At 42.5% G+C, this 16,296-nt stretch overlaps 1 protein-coding gene across 1 annotated transcript in view; it reads right to left on the bottom strand.

Annotated features, from left to right (window-relative positions):
- ADGRG4 (adhesion G protein-coupled receptor G4) overlaps nt 1-16,296 on the bottom strand; it is a gene marked incomplete at its 5' end in the record, with an annotated part of 67,064 nt that overhangs the window by 22,595 nt on the left and 28,173 nt on the right. Inside the window, 12 exon segments of the mRNA XM_079911021.1 lie at nt 448-566; nt 2,316-2,448; nt 3,640-3,732; nt 3,735-3,802; nt 5,321-5,364; nt 10,181-10,591; nt 11,014-11,144; nt 11,147-12,446; nt 12,532-14,540; nt 14,799-14,841; nt 14,845-14,945; nt 14,948-15,406. Of these exon segments, the coding sequence (XP_079767147.1) occupies nt 448-566; nt 2,316-2,448; nt 3,640-3,732; nt 3,735-3,802; nt 5,321-5,364; nt 10,181-10,591; nt 11,014-11,144; nt 11,147-12,446; nt 12,532-14,540; nt 14,799-14,841; nt 14,845-14,945; nt 14,948-15,406 (4,911 nt within the window).

Below are 16,296 nucleotides of genomic sequence, written 5' to 3'. Positions count from 1 at the left end.
TTTGCATACAAAAAGGGAAGAAGAATACACACACACACACACACACACACGCATTTCCTTACAGATGCATAGATATCTCCTTGGATACTAACTGAATGGCTGGGGTTAGCAGTGGGAGGGAGAGGTTTCACTGCATACACTTCTTTATTTTTTCAATATTGAACTATATGAAGTATTACCTATTAAAACTTTTAAAAAATTAAAATAAAACAAAAAATAATGAGCCAACAATTATAAAATAAAAAACATTATCAAACAAAAAACACTGACCGTTCTGACTTCTCATGCTCCACTCCCACCTCCACCAATGTAACTACCTCGTTTCTGAAATTGGATTGTTGTCAGGTAGGTTTTTCTGTGGGTGGTTTGCCTGTACTCTCTCTGGTCTCAGGTCAAGTAGACAAACTGAGTTCCATTATTTCTCTAATGTGTACAGAACAGTCTTACCGTCACTTATTGTAATATCAGCAAGGTCCACAATCTTATTAGGAAGCGCTTGAAGCAATTTGCATTGTTTAAACTTTGGTTTTTCCCAGTGAGATTTGCCAGTGTTGATACTGATTGAGCTGAAAAAGAGAGGAGAGATAACAAAAAGCTTCATGGTTGGAAGATGAGGCCAGAATACTTTGAAAGCGAATGGTGAAGGAACACGGTGTGTCCTTGGCATGCCTCCCCTTTGCCCATTCCCAGCCTCCTGGCTGAGATAGCAAAGGTGGTAGCCCAGTGTTTGTACAGTGAAGAAAACTTTGCTCTTGGGGAGCAAGTGAATGTAGGGTCCCCATGCAGGAGGTATAAACAGGCAAGAGAGGCTGAGATGGAGCAGGGCCACATCCATCGGACCGAGAGTCAAGGCAGAGATTTTTGCCCCTCTGGACATGACTCCTACCCTCACTTTTGCCCCTTACCCTCATTTGAAGAGGGAATTCCTGTTAGAATTGTGGTCTCTATTTCAGCATATTAATTTACTCAAGGCAGTTAGGATAGCACCCTCTGTGACTCACTGGCCTTCATCATCCACCCTCCACTATGCCCCATCCAATTCAAGCCAGTTCATTTCAAATCAGCTAACACATTTATTGGGAACCTTCTGTGTTCTAGGACTGGTAGTAGGTACTACAGACAAACAGGGCAAGGTCTCGTCCCTTGAGGAGCTTGTAACTTGGTGCTTTGAGACTGTAAATGTAACTACATTTATTAGGCAAGATATGAGATGGAAAAAGTGTAGAAACAAAACAGAATCTGTTGAACCATCAATCAAGGAGAACTTATTGGCAACTTTTGAGCTGAGCTGGACGCTAAAAGGACGGAGATGGAGAAAGTGTCCCCCACTCCTCCAACCAAGCAGAGCAAATAACACAAGCAGAGAAAGAGATGCAAGTCCAGAGTGGCAATGGCCCTTGTTGGCTGGAGTGCATGTTAGGGAAAGGAGCCTGCAGGTCTTGAGTACGTTAGGGGTTTGGACTTAATTCTTGAGGCAATATGGAACTGGAGTGGGAGATTGGAACGATGACAGCCATACGTTAGGAAAATCACGCTGGTGGAGTGTAGCTGGGGGGTAGTGGGCAGTTAGAAGGCAAGGAGACTACTTTAATCGTAGGCACCCAGGGAGTGGCAGTGGGGTAGGAGAAGAAAGGGTAGATGTGAGCTCTGATTATGACCACAAAAGCTGCATGACTTGCTAAGTGATTAGATGCAGGCAGGAAGAGGTACGACCCAGTCCAAGATGTCACCCTCCAAAAGAGAATTTTTAAGCTTTTGTCAAAACCTGCTGCCCCTCTGGCCTGCCCACTTAAGTTAATGGCATAAACCAGTAGCAGAGAGTAGGAAAAGAGGGGCTGATGATTTCAAAAAGGAAAATGTTAAAGTCAACGATAGAAGAGTGATTTAGTAAATTATTATGGCCCATCAACGAGGTAGCTTCTGAGGCAGGTTTTTGAAAAAGTCATTAAGAAGATGAATGTAAAGCATGGAAAACGTTTGATAAACCATTGAGTGAAAGGGTGAATGACATTAGTGCTATAAGGACGGTGAATACCACTACATACAATTTAAAGGGCATACGGTGAAAGGCCAAATGGAAAAATACAACTTAAAAAGAGCTGTGTTCAGGTCGTGGGATTATGGGAGATATTTTTTTCTCTTCTGTTTTGAAATTTTTTCTGGAATGTTATTATATGGCATGTGTATGCTTAAGTAGGTCCACAAGGTAAAAGAAAGAAAGGGAGGGAGCATGCTCAAATGACATGGAAACATGCTCCCAATTAAGCAGACCTTTATGTATCTGAACTCTCAATTAGAACTCGGCTGGTACGTACCAGATTCTAGTAGCGTTTCCATCCTGATTTTTTCTGCATCTAGTTTGGGCTGTCTCGGTAAGGTGGGTTAAGAGCCACTTATATGTCCCTTTGTATTTAGAGGCTGTTTCTTCAGCTTTGCACTTTCTGGGCTCTACAGAGAAAATGTATGCACATTTGAAAGGGCAAAAGGCACTTAAAAGTTTCATGAACATCCATTATCACCCAACATTATTACCCTGCACATAAACATCAGCTAATAAAAGGGGAAAGTTTTCTACCAGGCAATTTAAACCAGGCTGAAAATAACATTAAATGGAATCTTTTTTTTTTTTTTTAAATAAAGCTCCCAGTACGATCTCACATTTGGTCCTTTGCCTTAAAACTACCACTTGATGGGCCAGTTTTTCTGCTTTGGCTCTATTAAAATGGTACATAGGCATTGAAAAAAATCAAGCCACGCAAAGGGATGTAGAGTGAAAAATCAAATCAGTCCCCACCTGTCGATTGCCTTCCTTTTGAGTGGCAGTTGTTAATAGTTTGAGGTGCAGTGACAGGAGGCTAAAGGCTGGCTTCTTTTTCTGGTGGCGCCTCCCTTCTTAATGGGCTCTGGGGTGGATTCGGTTTTAGTAAACTCAGTGTATTCATCATCGGTAGTACAGACCAGGGTGCTCTGTTCTCTTGTTGATGCTGACGGCAAGGTTTTGCTGCCAAGTGTTGTCACATCAAGGGAGACATGTCCTGAGCTAAGTTTATGTGGTAAGGTCCCAGGTTTTTTTTTTTTTTTTGCGGGGGGAGCTAGTTGTTTTGGCCACGCCACGCGGCTTGCAGGATCTTATTTCCCCAACCAGAGATCGAACCTGGGCCCACGTCAGTGAGAGCATGGAGTCCTAACCACTGGACCACCAGGGAATTCCCAAGGTCCCAGTTTTTACTGACCACCCACGAGGTTTATGACCCTGATTCCAGAAATCAGGGTGGCCGGAGAAGCGGGCCAGCCAGCCTTGCCCAACCATCCCAGTTTTCTCTCTGAGTGAGGATGTAAGACGCCTTCTTCTCCCTCTCTGGTGTATTTAAGCAAGAGAAACAGTCCGCCCACTCCATTGATGAACTGGCCGCTGCTAATATCCAGAGCGGATCGATGGTCTCTGGTAACCCCTCTGGCACTCGTTTTTAAAGCTCTTCCAGGTGGAAAGGTTGCCAGGGCAAGATGAGCACTGAGGCTGTGGAAAGGAAATTGAAGACAGTTTCTCTCCCGCTCTGAAGGCAGAATCTCTTACTATGTATGCATTTGGAGCTTTATAACAAAGAGTGAATTTATATGGAAATACCCAATGGAAATTACCTCGTTTTTTCACTGCAACGTGTTCAGACTTTACTAATAACGTCAACTGATCTGGTGTGAAGTTTCCATGAGTGAGGTTGCCATGTATTTTCTTTTGATCCTGCTAATCAATTTGGTGGGCACTAAAGAAGAGTTGGCCTTTATGATGACCTGACAAGCACAGCTAAAAAGAAGAGCAAAAAAAAAAAGATGTTGGAGTTATGGCCACAGAGTGCAACTTGGCCTGCGTTGCAGATGACTTAATTAGTAGTCCATAAATGTCAAGCATTTTACAGCTATTAAGTGGCAAATCTTAAGAAATGACGGAAGACAGCATATTGAAGTCATCTGATAAATTTTCTCGTATCCAAAACAAACAACTCAAAACCCATTTTCAAAAGAAGAGTCAGCAACATTTGCATTATGTTGAAATTGACTAGCCGTGCGATTTCTAGGAGTTTGTGATAATTAATAGGGAAGATGGAGTACTCAGGATTTATTACTTCAGAGAAAACCTTTTACCCTTCTGGTCTCTAATTTACCCATCATTACCGCAATAATAAGGCAAACAGGCACATGCTCAATTAGTCTATAAAGCTGCGTTCTGAAGAAGGCCTATTTCTATAATAGAATAATAATGATAATAACAGTAACCAACATTTGTAGAGCTCTTGTTCTGCATGTTTTAATTCATGTTATCTTCACAAGAACTTTATGAGGTAGTGCTATTATTATCCCCATTCTACAGATGAAGGAACTGAGCCTTAGCCAAGGTCACAAAGACCTAATATTTCATTTCGGAATGTTCTGTCTACTAAAAGATATGTTATGAAAGAATAGGGCTGTCCTTAACCTCGATCTCTATAGCGAGGTCCTCAAACATTCTAAATTCCTCTACTCCTCCATTACTGAGCACATTTCAGATTCATAAACTTACCTATGCCTTTTCTCCATTTCCATTTGTAGATACATCTTTTGGAAGAACACATTTCCTATATTTCCTATCAGCTCTTGAAAGTCAGATGCGCCTGTGTTTACCTAAAATTTCTCTCTATGTCCAATCGAAGCCATGCCCCCCCCCCGCGACTGATCCATATTTGGTGAAGTCCCTGTTCATCCTACCCATTCCACTGGTACCTATCTTCTCAGCTTTCATCTTCTCAGTCTGAAGAGGACTCTTCTTTTTGAACCCTCTCCTCTTGCTGCAAGAGTAGAGCAGACCCTCTACCCTTAGCACCCTGAACATTTTAATGACCTTTCCATGAGCCTCCTATGGCTATATGTCCTTCTTGGGCTGCATCGAGCAGACCAGCAATAGCCAGTGTTCCGGGAGGAGCCAGACCACGAGTCTGAACAGGACCGAGGCTGCTTTCCATGTTGTTTTTCAATTTCCCTGCTCAGTATTTCCCGGACTTTTTTGATGACAATAAATGCTTTATTGACCTATCCCCAAATTATGACCACTTTGGACCCCATTTTCTCTTCACTACAAAGAGGCAGCAGGCAGGCTGTTAGGCTGTGCCGTGACCAACAAAAACAACTTATTTCGTGAAGGCAAGAGCCCATTTACAGCATCTGTAAAATAACCACCAGGTACTTTGATCTCCTTCTGACAACTCTGACCAACAGGCTACACATACAGAATTAAATGGAAGGAAAATCAGAACTAAATGTACCAGCTACGAATAAACTCAGCTCCTACCTGTATGGTACACGGGAAATTGTAGCCATTCCTTGCCCTTCTCTCTGTTTCAAATAACGCAAAAGAAAAGTACGTAGTCACTGAAATCTTTAAACAAACGTCACAATTGACTAGGGGGCTTATCGTTAACAACCACGATCGTAATTATAGTTTACATTTATGTAACCCATTGCCATCTAAAAATCACCTGCAAAAACATCAATGCATTTAGTCCTGACACCAACACTGTAGGGTAGGTAATGCAGGGGTGGTCACCCCATTTTCTAGTCTCACAGAACTTAAATGATCTGCCCAGTATCCCACAGCTGATGGCTCACAGGATTTGGATCCAAACATGGCGATGATAATTTTAACACTAGCAAGATTTCACTGTACTCTATGTCCTGTGCTAAGCACTCTATGTAAGTTATCTCGTTCCATCTTTCCAACAGCCCTGTGAAGAACGGTGATATTATTATCCTCATTTTACAGATGAGGAAACTGAGGCATAGGAAGTTTAATTAAGTTGCCCAAGGTCTCACAGTTAGGAAGTGGAAAAGCAGAGATTCTAACCCAGGCAGCCTGACTCTGGGGACCATATTATCACCAAAAGGTTTTTACATCTATTATTTGACAGGAATTTTACTTATGTGATGTTATCTATACTGTGTTCAATCTTTAAATTCTGACTCAGGTATTTACAGAGTGTATTTTAAATGATGGCAGATAATTTGGAATGCACTGTAGGCTTGACTGTATTTTGTATAGTCAAAATATTTATCTCAGATTTAAACACCTTAAACCCTGGGCGCATACTAATTCTTTCAGAATCTAACATTGTAAAGCTTTGAGGCACTGGAACAGATGATGGAAGATAGTTTTGTCACACTCTGGATTTATTACGTGAATGCCTGTCTTGCAAACAATTGTGTCACTCTTGGAAAAACCAGGCTTTCTTGCCAGATGTCTACAACCAAGAAATTCCATTTATCATTTACAATCCCCAAATCATTCCATACTACCGTAGCCCCCAAAATGTGCCTCAAAAAACTACCACATAGACAGTTCAGAAAAGCAGAGGATGGCTTTCTTAGTGGCTTCTTGTGCAGATCCCAAAGAAAGTAATGTAATTTGACCCTCAGTTATCACAACTGAACTTTGCCTGATAATATACACTTGAATGGAAGAGCTATTTAGCTATATCTAATCAGGTATAGGATGGGTCGCAAGTAGATTTGTTTTGAAAAATTACTTACAAACGTTCGGTCCATGGTTATTTCTTCCTCAGTAGTGTCTCTGTACCAAAATCATCAAAAAATTATAGAAAAATGAAATATAGTACCAAATACATGAGGGAACAAGTTCAGGAGAAAGACAACTCAGGCAGAACAGTAACATCCACCAGCTTGGAATTCTCATAATACTAGGGCTCTAAGGAGACACTTTAAAAGAGCTGGGTCATTATTTGCACTCCAAAATGGTGGTAAGACTTTGCTTCAGCAATCCCACTTCTAGAAATCTATACCAGCCGGGGTGTATAAAATATATACACTAAAGTGAAGTAACTGAAATGTCCATCACTAAGGTAATTGGATAAATACACCAAGGCACACACATACAAAAGAATTCTACGCAGTCATCAAAATGAATAAGCTAGATCTGTATGTATTGGCCTGAGAGGATGTACATGAGGTATTCTAAAACAAGAAAAGAAAGTTGTAAAACAGTATGTAGAGTGGGAGCCCATTCTCTTAGTAAACACATGGCAACAAATCTAGAGAAATATATAAAATAAGCTGTTAACCAGAGTAGGTGGGGAAAGGCAGGTTTCTGAAGATTTTTGCTATCCATGCTATATATTTCTGTAAAGCTCTAAGATTTTACAATGACCACATATTACCTTGGTGATAAAGAGAAATCATAGACACAGTTCTTTAAAAGAATGTTGTATACTCCAGACATTTCCAATTTTCTTTTAATAACCTATCGTGGATTTACTTCCATTACATTCTATGAACCTTCTTGAACCCATTTGTGTTTGAACACGCAAAAGAAACCAAAATCCCAGGGTATGGAAGACAGGCAGTCACATTCAATGTTTTAAAAAATCAGCTTACTATGGTATACCAGAACCATGCTTATTTTTCAAAGGGATTCTTCTGGATGTCCCTTTGACAGGGGGCTAGTATACAGGCAGGGCAGGAGCAGAGAAAATAGTTCTCAGATGACCAGTTGCCTTTGTCATGGTCTTCTGGATACTACTCAGTGCCTGCCAATTTCACTGCAATCACCTCTCCAAATCTGTGCCCCAGGCAGGTCTTGAACTAACCAGCATTCCTTACTCACTTTAAACATTTCAAGTTCCCTTGGAACTTCTAATTCCTGAAAGTGCATTATCCAAAAGTAAAAGGCCTTATAAATCCTCATGCAATGGCCATCCCTGGCCTTTCATCCCTTTAAGACATGATTTTTTTCCCTTAAGTCACACAATCATAGCATATTAAAGCTAAAAGTGGTATTAGGGGTAACTGAGTCCAATTCTACTGTTTCCCCTATTTACTTTCTTCTGTTTTGTTCTCCCATTGGCTTTATACCCTAGTAATAATATAAACTTCTTTCTCATTCCAAAGAGAACTTACACTCAGAAGGGAAGATGAAACTCAAAATGCAGCAGTCTCTAAATCTCAGACAAAAACAAAGGAAATCCCCTCGGGATAGAAACAGACCCACAGTGGATGACACTCACATACCTGCTTTTAATTTGAACAGCCAGATTAGCAAGGACAGATTCACTGTCCTGAAATATAGAAATCAACTGTAAAAGATAAGACATATCAGTTTGAGGACTCCTGCTGCTCTTTCTTAACCCAGCAGCGTTACCTGAGATGATGTGATCATTAAGCTGCATTCATTATTTCAGTTGGTTCAACATCTCCATCTCTCCACTCAGCTTTTCAATTTACATTTTACCTATTTTTATGGGCTGAACTGTGTCCCCCCCAAATTCATGTTGAAGCTCTAACCCCTTCATGTGACTGTATTTGGAAATAGGGCCTTTAAGGAGGTAATTAAGGCTAAATGAGGTCATAAGGGTGGAGCCCTAATCTGATAGGACTGGTGTCCTTATAAGAAGAGGAAGAGACACCAGAGATCTCTCTTTCTCTGCGTGCACACACACAGAAAATGCCATGTGGGAGGACACAGTGAGGTGGCCATCTACAAGCCAAGGAGACACGCCTCACCAGAAACCAACCCTGCCAGCACCATGATTTTGGACTTCCAAGCTCCAGAACTGTAAGAAAATAAATGTCTGTAAAATAACATACACATAACTGAACAACTTTGCTATACACCCGAAGCTGACCCAGCATCGTAAGTCAACTATACCACAATTAAAAAGAAAACGAAAGAAAAGTCTGTCATTTAAACCACCTAGTGCATCATATTTTGTTATGGCAGCCCTGGTGGATGAATACACACCCCCCCCATTTTCAAGCACTTATAATCATGTCGTATATACTTGAAAATAAATGCTGATGGGGAGAGAGGGAAAACAGACATCATCGTTTACTGTTGGTGGGAGGTCACTTAGTGATAGCTATTAAAATGTGAAACATTCATGTCCTTTGATCCAGCTATTCCAGTTCTAGGAATTTATCCTACAGAAATACTCAAGTGCCCCCCAAATTTATTGCAAGGGCATCATTGTCAGCATTGTTTCCAAATAGAGAAAAAAATAGAAACAACTTAAATGTCCACAAAAAGATGCCTGGATTAAAAAGAAATACTACAATACAACGATCCAGTGAAATCCTGTTAAAGTATATGAGGTAGATCTATATTTACCAGCATGAATGTGCTCAAAGATACAGGGTTAAGTGAAAAGAAAGCAAGTTGCAGAATAGCGTAATTACTGATTCTAATTACTTTTGTAAAGGAACACACATGTATCACTGTTATTATATGTATAGAAAAAATCTGAAAGAATATACTTTAAACTGGTAAGAGGAGTTAATACAAGAAGCAATATCAGGGAGGATATTTACTTTCTGGGTTTCAGATTTTAGTCTCTGAATTTTTTACGTATTACTCTTATTATCAGAAAAATGTAAGGATAACTGAAACATCTCTTATGTAAAAGAGAGAAGAAATGAAAATGCAGAAAACAAAAATATTTTAAGTATAATGGCATACGCTATGTTATCACGGCTCTCCTAGGTTCCCCAAATAGGGAAATTTGGCAAAGACCCAGAATTCATGTCAGTGGAGGGAAACGCACAGTTCTAAACCAATTAAAATAATAACATCCCATAAAAGCTTTTAGCATTTGCACTATGAAAGAGAGACCTCATACATCCTCATGGTGTTGATTACAGAGTGGATAAATTTGCAGCAAAAATAATCAAAACCAATTTGCTGTGAAATGTATTATGGGTAGGAAAAAAGTGTAGCCTAGTTTTAATCTACTCAGTCATATTTTTTTCACGTATTTTTTATGTAGCACAAATATTCAAAAGATTATTTACCAATTTTTTGCAAATTCTTTTACAACCCTGGTAATAGGGACCTTAGCTCTTCATCAAAGACAGAGAAGCTCATTTCAATATTGTAGAAGGAAACTGTAATTAAAAATAAGGAGATTAGGGCTTCCCTGGTGGCGCAGTGGTTGAGAGTCCGCCTGCCGATGCAGGGGACACGGGTTCGTGCCCCGGTCTGGGAAGATCCCACATGCCGCGGAGCAGGTGGGCCCGCGAGCCATGGCCGCTGAGCCTGCGCGTCCAGAGCCTGTGCTCAGCAACGGGAGAGGCCACAACAGTGAGAGGCCCACGTACTGCAAAAAATAAATAAATAAATAAGAAATACCTGTACCCTTCTTTTTACCTTTCTGCCTTCAGAGAACTGGCTCCCTTGGAGAACACACATCCCATTGTGCATGCATTCTGTGATGCCACATATATTGCGGAACATACCTTTGGACTTAACAGCAATCGGTGAAGTCAAAGTTTCCATAGATAAAAAGGAAGGTGTGGAGTCAGGCCAGGTTGTCTCAAAAGAGGAAGACGTTAGTGAAGACACACTTGCTGTAGAAGGATGTGTTACTCCAGTGGATATGAGTGGAGATGGGGCTCCAGTAGCAGTGGATGTAGTGGTGGCTATATTTAGAACGGAGTCCTGTGTGGGCTTAGGAGGAACTAATGTCGGGGATGCTGATGCAGCTGGGATTCTGCTCCACGTAGATGTTGTTGTAGGGCTAGGTAGAAGCATAGCACCAATAGACCGGGTGCGGTCAATTCAACCATTCAACCATTATTAACCATTTGGGATGTAGGAGGAAAAGAAGTCTTTGGAGTAGAGAACTCGGCTTCAGTACTTTGAGGTGAAAACAGAAATGATGTCAAAGAGGGTGGAGCTGTACTGGATGGAATCCAGGGAGGGTATGAAACAGGTGCATTCACAGCCGTGGCACCTTTTGTCCCGGCTGTTGAAGTATTTTCTGACAAGGAAGTCATCTTTTCTGTACTTGAAGAATGGTAAGTGGTGGCTTTTACACTTTTTGTGGGTCCAGGAGTGCTCTTAAAGCCAGTCAAAGAGGGGGAAACCTGAATATTCAAGGAAGTGTGGGGATTTTCTGAGGGAGTAGATGAAAGCACACTTTCAGGGGTGGCAATTCTGGAATAAGTATTTGTGAGAACCGTTACTTTACCACTGCTTACAGTAGACAGAGAGCTATTAGTAATCCCAGAGAATATGCCCAGAGTGGAGGCCTCATATCGTTGTGATGGTTGTCGTGTTGTTGATAGAAATGGTGAAAATGTGGTCTTTGGAATGGAAGAAATAGCTTCATGTTCTTAGAACTGAATAGAGGAGAGGCAGGCGTGCTTACGAATGTAGTCACTAGCCCAGCCATTATAGTGGTTGGAATAGTTTTCACAGAAGGAGAAGTTGGCTCTGTTGGGGAGGATAAGGATGTAGGTGTGATCCTGGAGGACACCTCGGTTATTTCTGAAGTAGTGAAAGCACAGGAAGCCACAGTGCTTTTTGAAGTAGACCCAGCATATGTCACAGGTGTGACATCCAATGTCGATGTTTGCACGGTCATAGAAGGCCCTGGGGGTAATTGAAGACAATAAGTATAGAATGATCCAGCTGTTGTGGAAGCATCAGAAGAAACAGCAGAAGGTGGAAGCGCAGAGTCATTAGCTGACATTGAGGACATCTCAGCCACAGGTCCAGAAGTGGCTACAGAAAGACTTTTCAAACAATCTGCGAGCGCTGTTTTAGAAGATTCCGTCATTAGTACCGTGGGAGTGTCAGAAACGCTTTTGGAGGTGAAGGCAGTGACACTAACTGGCCGTGGGGACCTCTGGTAGATGGGAATGGACGTTGCCATAGCGGTTTTCCCAAGAAGTGCTGTAGGTACGTTTGGAGCAGAAAGGGCTGTAGCGATCCTGTCAGGAGACATAGTTGTAAAATTGGCATTAGATAGTCGAGCTGTGGAAAGAGACGGAGTCTCAGGGGAGGTCTGTGTGCTTTCAGAAATAGGAGAGGCAACTGAAGACACATCAGGTTGAGTCCTAGATGAAAGCAAGTGTGAAGGAGCTGTGTTATTGTTTACAGGATTTGATATCCGGGTTGTCCCAGAAGTTATGGTATCTGCAGATGAAGTATCCTGGCGGTGTGAGAACGGGTGAGTCACAGAGGTAGTGCTTACTACCTTTTTCTCAGTCCTGGGAGTATATACTGAGAGGGCACTCATGCTCTCTTTTTCAGGAGACAAAAGCGTGGTCATTGTCAGAGCTTGTGAAGGGAGAGCTGTTTTCCCAAGACTGGGAGGCGTTTCTGAAATGTGGACATCTGCTGTTGAGGTAGGTGGAGTGTGCGCGCTCCCAGAAGTGGGAGATGAAGTTGGACTCTCATTAGGTGGAGTCACAAACGGAGTCTCTGAAAGTGAATGTGTTTGGTGACTGGAAATTTTCGTGCCCTCAGCAAATCCTGTGTCTGTCATTTCCGAGGATGAAGTACTGTGGGAGTCTGAAATAAGAGGATTCTTTGATGAGGACATTTCTGTCACCTTCAGAGTTCTAGGGGTCTTTCCCAGGGAGGTGGTCATCCGCTCCTTGTCAGAAGATAAGGTAGAAATGTCAGTCACTAATAAGGTGGGGACCAGTGTGTTTACAGGATGTGTGGAAGATTGAGAAATGTGACCGTAGAGTGGGTGTGGAAGGGGTTACTGTGTCAGCTGACGGGGACAGAATGGTGGTCTCGGCCTTAGTTGCCACAGGAGTGGGAGGCCTCAGCGAGGGGACTCGAGTTTCTGCCAGAGAGGGAACCGCCGTGGGTGTCATCCTGACAGAGATCCCTGTGGCCTCTGAAGTGGTGTGGATGGAGTCTCTGTGGGAAGGCACGGTACCGCTGGTTGTGGAAGTGCTCTGATCCAATGGCGGCATCGATGCTGTGGTCACTGCAGCTGATGACAGAGTTGAGATATCTGAGGGCAGAGATGTGGAGGAAGCCCTGGCCAATGTAGAAGGCCCAGGCATGGTAACCTTAGTCTCCTCAGACAGCACCATAGAGGTGACAGCAGAGACATTAACCGGCAGTGAGAACACAAGGGTAATAGGCACAGGGGCTGCTGAGGAATGCGTGGCTATAGGCTGTGGAAACAAGGCACCAGCAGTCAAGGACATAGCCGTCCTGTCTGTAGGGATAGTGGCAAAACTCATCCTCAGTATTCTTGTGGTGGAAGCACCCAGGGGTTCAGAAAATGTCTCTGTGCTCCCACAAGTGGGAGATGGGGCTGGATTCCCCTCAGGTAGAGTCTCTGAAGTCCAATGTGCTGTGTAGATGTGGGTGGAATTAAAGATTTCTGTAGTTCCATGAGGTGAATTCTTAGGCGTGGTTTTCACCGATTTTGTAGAAAGCCAACTTTCTCTCGCTTCAGTAGTTGCAGTTGTATTATCCAATTGGGTAGTCAGCTTCTCCATATCAGGAAGTGGGGAAACAGATTCATCTGTTGCTTCCAGTATCGTTGCAAATGGAGAAACCTCGGTTGTCACTGCTACAGTCGATTTTCCCTTAAGAAAATGGGAAGTGGTTTCTTTCCTTGTCACAGCAGTTCTGAATCTTTGTGCTGTTGCAGACTCTGCAACAGGGGCTATTGTCTCTCCAGATGCAATTGTACCATTTGTCTCTGTTTGTGTGTTCTCAGAAGCACTCTCCTCAGTAGAAAAATTTGGTTCAACATAAGCAAGGGTAGATATTCTATCTACTGGTGGAACAACTGTCTCCCTTGGTGTTGAAAGAAGTTCATTTCCAGCTACTGTGGACATAGAGGTGGGTTTTAGTAGTAAGCTGGTAAGTTTACACTCAGGCAGTTTGGTTACAGATGTGGCTCCAGAAACTGTGGAGAAATTAGCAAACCACGGAGATGTCAATTTGCATAGAACTGCTGTATATCTGTCGGTAGTAACATCAGCGGTGGTAGTGGCCTCACTCTCTGTGGATGCTTCTGGTTGGACGATAATATTAGCAGTTGTGGATGAATGCTCTGTATTAGAAGTACTCCCATGGAATGCTGATGTCAACAGGGTCTGTTCTGGCCTGGAAGTCCAAATGATCTCATTGGTGGAGGATAGATGGTTACCTTCATCAGTTACTGATGTGGGACCAGACTCAGACACCTTGGATGTGGAAGCTGATCTAGTGGAAATCAGAGAAAGCATGTTTTCACCACCGGGGGGTGTATTCTGGGTATATACTGGCCCAGTGATTGTGGGGTAAAGCATCGTTCCAGCCACTGTAGGTGCAAGTGTGATCCCAGTAGTCAAGGCTGCATGTGTAGTCTCAGCATCAATAACTGTCTGTACACTCTGAGCTCTGGTGAATGGAGAGGATGTCCTAAAAGAAAGGGCCACGGAAGAGGCCTCTTTTGGCACAGAGGTAGATATTGTGCCCTCCACTCTGGGTGAAGAGACATCCTGGAAATTTGTAAATGCCGGCTCTGTTTCAACTGTTCTTAGCGCAGGTGTCATTTCAATAGACCTAGTTGAATAAACTGTAAAGGGTATTTCCATATCAGTTGTTGCCAATGTGGATGCCGTCTGATTTCTAGGAAATACAGAATCCACTGGAACAGCTGTGGAGAGGAGCACAGACTCAGGTGGCAGTGCTGATGCAGTCCCAACGTGAGTAGTTGTAGCTGAAGTCTGGTCCACCGTGGACTGAGGTACACTTCCAGCATCTGTAGATGCAAGAAACTCCTGGCTAGGGCTTCCCTGGTGGCGCAGTGGTTGAGAGCCCACCTGCCGATGCAGGGGATGAGGGTTCGTGCCCCGGTCCGGGAAGATCCCACATGCCGTGGAGCGGCTGGGCCCGTGAGCCATGGCCGCTGAGCCTGCGCGTCCGGAGCCTGTGCTCCGCAATGGGAGAGGCCACAACAATGAGAGGCCTGCGTACCACACACACACACAAAAAAAAAACAAAAACAGAAACTCCTGGCTAGCTGTGGAGATAGGGAGTGCCCCCATACCTGTGGATTTGGGTCAAGATGTTGTAGACATGGATGTCGACTCAATAGATGAGAATAAATATGTTGTCCTCCTAACAGCCAACTGAGATCCAGTCACTGAAGTTTTGAATGTAATTAACTCTTGGTAAATCCAGATGTGTACAGAAAATTAGTAGCTACTGTTGGATGAAAGGTCTCAGTAGCAATGGATTCAGCCATTTTTGTTGTCCTTGTGCTCTCTGAAGATGGGGATTTACTTATTTTCATGGAATTGGCAGTAGGGCCTATGGAGGTACTCTTGGTAGACAGAGCAATGGCTGCTGGAGTAGACGAAATGTCTGCTGCGAATGTAGCTGTCTCAGCTATGGATGTCTTTTTAAAAATTGGTGCAGCCATTGTTTCCAGAGGTGGAGATGTTGTATTGGAATACGATCTGGTTGTATAATCAGTTGCAAATACAGGCATGCTTTTAGACTCCACGGTAGAAGAATATACCGTCTTTTGTGGTTTTAGTCCAGTAACTTGGAGTGGTGTTGTCAAATCTATTTGCTGTGAAAGAGTTGTAGTTGTTTCCTGAATTGCTATATTTTCAGAAACAACTGAAAAATTACAAAGCATGTGTCACTTTGGATTCAACTTTAGAAGTCAGAGACAATTTAAGAAACAGCTCTATAATGGTTTTTCACATTTTTAAGAGGAGATAAGTATCAGATATAAATCAAATCATGTGATTACAGCTGACCCTTGAATTATAGGGTTTGAACTGTGTGGGTCCACTTATACGCAAGTTTTTTTTCAATAGTAAATACTACAGTACTACACAATCCACGGTTGGCTGAATCCTCAGATGTGGAAGAGCGGATATGGAGAAACCACAGACACAGAGGGCCAACTATAAGTTGTAATGGGGGGACTTCACTGGTGGTCCAGTTGTTAAGTCTCTGCGCTTCCACTGCAGGGGGTGCAGGGTTCGAATTAAGATCCCACATGCCACGGGGCGCAGCCAAAACAAAAAAATTGTAACGTTATTTTCCCTGCTCTGGAGGGTTGACATTCCTAATCTCCACATTGTTCAAGGGCCAACTGTACTTGATTTTTCTTTCTTTCTTTCTTTCTTTCCCTTTCTTTCTTTCTTTCTTTCTTTCTTTCTTTCTTTCTTTCTTTCTTTCTTTCTTTCTTTCTTTCTTTCCTTCTTTTTTTATTTCTTTCTTTTTCTTTCTTTCCTTCCTTCCTTCCTTCTTTCTTTTTTTTTACTTGGTTTTTCTTAAGATGATTTTCTACTTTCCAAAATCTATATATGGCTCTCATAATGCCCTGGTTAAGTAACAGGTAGAAGGATATCCATTCCATCGTGTCTCCATAAAAAAATATAGGCACTCCTAAAAGAGGGGTGCATACTAGAGTAGCACACTGAGTGAGAGGATTAACTTTGGGAAATGAACCAATTTCTTGAAAGACAAGTGGTCAAACTCGCTTAAGAAGAAATAGA

Source organism: Stenella coeruleoalba (genome assembly GCF_951394435.1).
Source record: "Stenella coeruleoalba genome assembly, chromosome: X".
NCBI lineage: Eukaryota > Metazoa > Chordata > Mammalia > Artiodactyla > Delphinidae > Stenella > Stenella coeruleoalba.
The sequence above is the reverse complement of the archived record's forward strand: the minus strand, read 5'-3'. Positions and strand labels throughout refer to the sequence as shown.